Here is an 8,228-nt window from a genome sequence, read left to right on the forward strand (position 1 = left end):
AAACGCAGAATTTATTGACCTAAATTTACCACTAACATGAAGCCCAATATGTCACGAAAAAACAATCTCAGAACCGCTAGGATCCGTTGAAGCGTTCCTGAGTTATTACCTCATAAAGGGACACTGGTCAGAATTGCAAAAAACGGCAAGGTCTTTAAGGTCAAAATAGGCTGGGTCATGAAGGGGTTAAAAACTACAATTAATCCGAAGGATAAGACCCTATAGCGCTTTTTTATCTCCTTAATTTACTAGCCCATTATAAAATAACAATACTCAGTGTCGGACTGGGGTGCCAATTGCCCATCACTAACATTGACTTAGGGGGACCCACTTTTTTTAACCAGCATACAAATATTAGACTACCCTCATTCACAAATTTACCTACATAATAATAAACTAGCTAGTTTGGTTAATGAATGAGATGCTGCTTTTTTCTGTACTGAGAGAATCAAGTGAATTATTGCCAAGTACGGCCCATACAGGAGGACTGAGGGCCCACCGGGGGATTGCCCTGTAACCCTGTGGGCCAGTCCGAGCCTGCTTATACTCACCTCTGATGCCAATGGCATTCCGGCATTGTCTTTCCTGGCGATTGCTTAAAAGTGCGATGTCACACGAACCCTGTGAACCGTCCGGAGGAAGTGAGAGCTGCTGTGCTCTCTTCCTCTGGAAGTATGTGATATATACAAAAGGAGGGAGAGTGACGTCACAGTGTTACGTGGACACCGGTAGAGACAGTGACGACTCTGCTGTAACAGTGCTGGCTACTTTATCAAGTAGAACTCGACTTAAGGTTATTATATGGGGCAGATCACATCTGCAATTATTTTCTCATGTCGATTCAGCATGAGACAACAATCGCAACATGCATACAAGTCTATGGGTGCACATGAAACATCGGACGGCACTCAGATGACATCCAAAGGCACACAGACAATGAAGAAGATGGAGAATTTAAGTTCAACATCTTCTCCACACCTGTGCAGTGATTCTCTCTCTGATCACACTCAGATGACAGTCGGCTCAAACTCTGATCAGCGCTCAAGCTGCTTTTGATTTGCATAATCGGCCCGATTCGCTTTCATGTGAGCGAAACCTTAGTGTTGTTATTTGAAAAGCGGGAAACATACGGATTAAGAAGGGGTTGTCCGAGTAGCGAACAACCCCTTTAATGTTCAAAACAAGGGTAAAGTGATTTTGTAAATTCTCATGCCCATTGTGCGGTTGAACTGTATGTTTTTGGTGCATTTTTTTCTCTATTGGCTTCTATAGGGAGCCTGTTAAAACGCATGTAAAAATTACAGTTGAGTCTTTTAGTGCAGAATCAAAGCTTTTCTGCGCTTAAAAAACTGCATTATAAACCAGGCTTCATATCGGCGCTAAATACGCATCAAAAATGCATTAAAAATGCAGCAAAAATGCAGTGATAAAAGATGACTGTTATTACATATTTGGTATGGATATCTGCAGAAAATCTATATATATAATCGTCTAAGGGGCACTTCCGTCTGTTTGTCTGTCTGTCTGTCACGGAAATCCAGCATCGCTGATTGGTCGCCTATGCAGCATCAATAGTAAAAAAATCTAATGTTAAAAATAATAAAGAAACAAAAAACCTGCTACCTTCCGTCGGCCGCCGATGAGCACGCAGCTGCCACCAGCTTCCGTTCCCAGAGATGCATTGCGAAATTACCCAGAAGACTTAGCGGTCTCGTGAGACCACTAAGTCATCTGGATAATTTTGCAATGCATCTCTCGGAACGGAAGCTGGCGGCAGCAGCGCGCGCATCGGGACAGCTTTGCTGGACGACGGAGGGTGAGTATATACATTTTTTGTAATTTTAATTATTTTTTTAACAGGGATGCCCACACTGCTATATACTATGTGAGCTGTGTTATATACTGCGTGGCTGCAATATACTACGTGGGCAGTGTTATATACTGCGTGGGCTGTGCTATATATTACGTGGACTGTGTTATATACTGCGTGGCTGCTATATACTAAGTGGCCAGTGTTATATACTATGTGGGCAGTGTTATATATTGCGTGGGCTCTGTTATATACTGCCTGTGTTATGTACTATGTGGGCTGTGTTATATACTGCGTGGCCACTGTTATATACTGCGTGGCCACTGTTATATACTGCGTGGCCTGTGTTATATACTGCATGGCCTGTGTTATATACTGCCTGTGTTATGTACTGCGTGGGCTGTGTTATATACTGCGTGCCCTGTGTTATACACTGCGTGGGCTGTGTTATTTACTGCGTAACTGTGTTATATATTGCGTGGCCTGTGTTATATACTGCGTGGGATGTGCTATATATAATGTGGGCTGTGTTATATAGTGCGTGGGCTGTGTTATATACTGCGTGGGCTGTGTTATATACTGCGTGGGCTGTTCCATATATTACGTGGGCTATATTATGTACTGCGTGGGCTGTGTTATATACTGCATGGCCTGTGCTATACATTATGTGGGCTGTGTTATATACTACATGGCTGTGTTATATGCTATGTGGCTCCTATATACTACGTGGCCTGTGCTATATACTATGTGGCTGCTATATACATACATACATACATATTCTAGAATACCCGATGCGTTAGAATCAGGCCACCATCTAGTATGTCCATAAAAAAGGAGCAAAAAAAAACCACGCAACCTTTAAATTACACGTGAACACGGCCTAAAAAGTACAAACAGGCAAAAAGAAAATATTTACCGTTTAGAGAATACCCACTGCCTTTTTACTGTAGGGGGCGCAGGACCGTATTCTGCACAGATGGCTTTTTACTTTGCTGCATTGTGCAAAAATGGAAAAATAAAAATACATGGCTGATCATTGAGGTCTGTTCAGGTCTGGTCATTAGGGAGTTGAGCATGTAATAATCTCTGGTCCTGATCTCAAATGGTGGGGTAGTGGAAAATTATACTAGTATCACACAGTGAAAGAAGCAACCGAAATCACATGTTTTGGGTCATTCCAGATTTTAGGAACAATCATGGAAATGTTAATGATTGTGGTTATATCAAAAGTGACATGTATTGCCACAAGAAAACATAATTACATATATGTTTTTGTTGTGGTTCCTCCTCATTTAGGTGAATATTTCATACATTCCTATTCTCCGACTTTGTGCATCTGGTAGCTGTAGTAAAACCATCCCAAAGTATCTAGATCACTATTAGCACTTGACCTCCAGTCTGTGTTCTTCAGTCACAGCGCCCTCTTCTGTTCACACAATACTCACTGCAATATTGGACTGTTTTTAAATGAAGCCTTAATATTATGGAGTAAAGTCATTCTAGTCAGTACCTGGCTACAAAATCTATTCTTAATTCTAAGATTATCTTATCGGATAGGACAAGTTTCCATTTTAATCATAAGCTGCAATGTTATTGGTCTAATCCATGAATATTTGGGTTTTTACAGAAGTTTTCACCTTCTATGCAATTTGTCTACCAGTAATACCAGCGAAGATGATATTCTCTTCACAAAAATAAAGCCTAAAAATGGAAAATGTTGGTCTTACCCCAGTTATTCCAAATATTTCACTTAGGAGTTAGAAAGTTCAGATACTTAGAACTTTTTTTTCTAAGGTTCTCACACTTATACTGTGTCATGGTCAATGATGCATGGTCCAATCACCCTCCTCCGGACCTGAACTCAACAGCCTCATGGGCAAATAAGACACTGTTGGGCTCGAACCAGAAGACTTGTGGACAGTCTGTGTATCATGGTCCATACTTGAACCGCGACTCATATATGTGTGAGTCCGGCCTTAAAGCGGTTGTCCCATAAATAACATATATCACCTTTCCACAGGTGATAAATGTAAGATGGCAGGGGTGCAACTTCTGGAACCCAGACAAAACACCAAAATGGGGGTCCCAAAGTCCCCACATGTGAATGAAACCTTAGTGATCACCAACTGTTCATTAACTGTCTAATAACTTTAGACTTTTGAAGGAGTTATCTGGTCACAACATATTGATGACCTATCCATGGAATAGGTCATCAATATCAGATTGGTGTGGCTGACACCCGGCACCCTCAGGATCAAGATCAAACTTTATTTCCTTTAGCAATGATGGGTGTAAACACTTTTAATCGAGCAGCAAAGGAGCAGCCTGCACTGCAGTACTCAGCAGTGGCTACTACACAGTGAATGGTGTCCACATCCAGTAGCCACCAGAGCAAATAACTGATCGGTGCAGTGAGTGTGCTGGTTATGGGTGGTCAATAATATAATGCGACCATACAATCCCTTTAATGGAGAAGAGGTCACACATGCTCTATGTTCATGCGCTCCCTGATCTTGTGATCAGCAGGTGTCTCAGCAGTTGAACCCACAGCATCACACATTCAGCACCCATCTGAAGGATAGGTTATAAATACTATTTATGGGTAACCCCATTAAGAGCTTATGGTCAGAATAAGTAAAGAAAAAAATAAATACAATTTATAATTCAGAAAATCTATTTTACCTATCAAGATGTTGTCAGCAGTGACTTCCAGCTATTCTGTGTGAAGACCGTGCCCATCATATATTCAGTAACAACTTTCTGCACTCCTCTGTTTAGCATAAGGGCTCATTCAAGCGTCCAATTTTTCCACGCAAGAGAAAAACAGACCAATTATGCTGATTACACTTTTTCTCAGACTGTGGTCCGAGTGTCATCCATGGAGAGAAAGGAAAAAAAAAATCATCTTCTCCATTCTGACAGTCCGTGAAAATTGGACCACATTCGTATACCATCCAAATGTTGTCCTTTTTTTTCACTGAACTATTGACTTTCATTGCAGATTTTGATCCGACCCTCGGATCAAAATCAGACGTCTCCGCGATATTCTGCTGACCGCTTGGTTCATGAAAAAACTCAGAGATGTGAATTGCCACATATACTATCATACGTAGTAGTGCAATACGTGAGAAGAATGGATAGCACTCGTATGGGAAAAACGGAAGTCTGAATGAGCCCTAAAGGTCAGGGTGTGAAAATGGGAAATTTCAGAAAATGACCCCATCACTAAACCTAAGCATAACATACTATAGCCATATTATTAGTGAAAGGACTAATATGTATGATTTTATACTCGTTATTTCAGCCTCCTAATTGGCGCTGCTGTTGACAACCTCCTCAGTGTGACCCGACCATATAGCACAAGAAAAACAAGTGATTCACACATTTCTTTCGACAAGCCTCAGCAGCTACAGATTTGCAACTATTCTTAAAGCACAAAAACTCCTACACAAATGACAAACATGAAGAAGTGAGGTAAATAGAAAGTCGTCTCCTCGGCCAAGAAACACATGGGGATAATTGGGAGCGCTCAGACTAAGTGAAATGCCCTGCGTCTTGTCTAGTATTTCAGAGAAATACCTCAGCGTATAGAATATTTTTTTTGCATGTCATCTCGTCTGACAGAAAAATCTGCGTTCTCCGTCGCACTTATTAAAAAACAATGTTTATGGTGTGTGGTTCGAGACACTTTACCCCACAGCGGGCCAAGATATATCCCAAGCTTGTCGGAATAAATGTATCACACATGTACACCGCTGGTCTCGGCTTCGCAGCCATTGCCCTCTAAAGGTCGGCTAATAATTATGTGGATTTCATAGGTTAATAGGTGAGCAGAGATTTTTTTCAACTAAAATGCTGCTTTTTAGATGTAAGTCAATGCTGGCTTATCTGTGAGGAGCCCGAGGCTGAAAGCGAAGCATGGGGCAAACATACCATGTCTGAAGTCATCCCTCTCAGCATTTATTACTTCAGCATGCTGTGACGGAGGACCCTCCGAGGTGGCGTTTGTCACCGTAATACCCAACAGGTGCCACTCACTTCCACATAATAATGGCCAGACTGAAGCAGACGGAAGACATGCTCAGCACCAAATAAACAAACTTTCAGAAACTCCAGTAAAGTCTATGGCCAGCGCCGTTTTTTTTTAGTCAGGTAAATTCACAGAATTTTCATAATTTTTTTTATCTCGCTTTCGCCTTTAATCCATTTTAACGTTAAAAGAGCCGACTGCGCCCAAAGTTGGTGTTAGAAACGCTAATTTTGAAGACACATTTGAATGTAGTGTTAGAAAACTGGTGTAACCCAACCACCTAATGGCACAAGTACAATTCAGCTTGTTGTGACATCAAGGAAGACAGAAAAAGCCAGAGATGTAGCAGAGCTGAACTTGTCACTCCATTGTTTGGAAGCAAAGAATTTTCTGTGCATTGCAATAACCCATTAAGATAAGATCGTGACTTAGCTCTATGTATGATGTTATGTGTGTCAGTGACAAAGTCAGCACTGCTACATCTACACCTCACATTTAGATAAACTTAAAAGCATCACGGATTATCAGATCTTGGTCACCCAAGCGTGATTAGTGGATGTCAATAACTTCTTGTCACTGTAAATCACCTGCACTTGTGTGCACTATATTATGGCAAATATTGGCACCATTTCTATATTTTTCAATCATTATCAAGTTTGGATACATTTATAGCAGGATAATCAAGGCCAGTGTCCTGTAAGCATCACTGTGTAGTGTAATAGCATATTTTAAGGAGGTCTTAATGCGTTAGCTACGGCAGAGCAGAGTATGTCAGACAGCAAGGTTGTCACTCAGATGTAGCAGTGCTGAGTTTGTCAGATGGAGCTAATTGCATCACCTTTTCAATGCTATTACATATATATACACATATATATATATGTATACATATTAGAACAGTGACAATACAGAGTTTCAATTGTACTAATATATGTACGTATAGTACATATATATGTGTGTGTATATATATATATATATATATATATGTGTGTATATATATATATATATATATATATATATATATATATATAAGTACGATACATCTCTCATAAATAGCCACATTTCTGGCATGAAATGGCATGCAAGATATTCTCTCACCACCAAGAGACTAACACATGTAGTATGCAGATGTAGCAGAGCAAAGTTTGTCATTTGATACAACTTATCGTCCTGTGACAATGCCATAAAGGGACATTTACATAGGACTGCAGTTACACCCACAACAGCTATCATGATGCTTGTGAGATGCAGTCCCAGGTACACGACAATTTCAGCACTGCTACATCTGTGGCTGCAGAAAGCTCATTACAGGTTGATTTTGACACTCCACCATTAGGAGAGGAGTATCTCTGTGGCACTACATGCTGCTGCATCTGCCCAGCACACAAACAATGTGGAGTCAGCCAGGCTCACACTGTACCTGGAAGTGTTTGAAGAAGGCAGAGATGCGAGTGATGTGCAGGCTCAGGCACCTGGATGTGCATCTTGCTCTGTACACACTCATTGTGGAGAAGGACTCATCCTGCTTGCGAGAAGTAGATGCTGACTTAGTGTCAGGAAAGCTGCCCCACAGCAAGATAATCCCGAGGAACAGGGTGATGGAACAGCCGAGATCCTTCATCTTGTACAAGAGATCAATCAAGGGAAGAGGCTAGTGGAGCTTCCCAGTGCTGACCACACTCAGAGGGAAGGGGATAGAGGCAGGGGAGCTGCACAAACTAAAAAAGAAAGTTCAATCATTCAACTCTATTTGGTTGGAGCCTCTCCACTCCTCCTCCTGCTGTTGCTTCTCACCACTCCTCTCCCAACAGCTGCACCTCCTCAGGGTGGTACTGGGCTGACAGCACCCAGGCTTATTGGCTGGGGTGGGGAGATGACTGACAGCAGCTTGGCTCCTGAAAAGGAGGAGAGGAGGATGGAATGAGACCTACGACAAAAAGTGAAAAGATGCTGAGGTTATTCTGTTCTACATGAAAGGAAAGGGAGGAAGAATAGTCACGGACGAATACTCCAGACCAAAAAGGACTGTGCATGAGCGAAATAGCTAATGGCACTGCTGTAGGGAGAAAGTCCCTATTAGGCTGCCATCACACTAGCAGTATTTGGTCAGTATTTTACCTCAGTATTTGTAAGCCAAAACCAGGAGTGGAACAAATAGAGGAAAAGTATAATAGAAACATGTGCACCACTTCTGGATTTATCAACCACTCCTGGTTTTGGCTTACAAATACTGATGTAAAATACTGACCAAATACTGCTAGTGTGATAGCAGCCTTAGACGCCACATGAGAGGAGAAATGATGCCAAGATTAGGGCCACGGTCACACATTCAGTGTTTGGTCAGTATTTTACCTCAGTATTTGTAAGCCAAAATCAGGAGTGCAAAAATCA

General features: G+C 41.5%; 1 protein-coding gene across 1 annotated transcript in view; it reads right to left on the minus strand.

Moving 5' to 3' along the window:
- ANOS1 (anosmin 1) overlaps positions 1-7,629 on the minus strand; it is a 358,629-nt gene extending 351,000 nt beyond the window's left edge. Inside the window, exon 1 of the mRNA XM_069761580.1 lies at positions 7,258-7,629. Coding sequence (XP_069617681.1) covers positions 7,258-7,458 — 201 coding nt within the window. The 5' untranslated portion in view covers positions 7,459-7,629. The remainder of the gene's footprint in view (positions 1-7,257) is intronic.
- Positions 7,630-8,228: the final 599 nt, after the last annotated feature.

Source organism: Ranitomeya imitator, chromosome 3 (assembly GCF_032444005.1).
Source record: "Ranitomeya imitator isolate aRanImi1 chromosome 3, aRanImi1.pri, whole genome shotgun sequence".
Classification (NCBI taxonomy): Eukaryota; Metazoa; Chordata; class Amphibia; order Anura; family Dendrobatidae; genus Ranitomeya; species Ranitomeya imitator.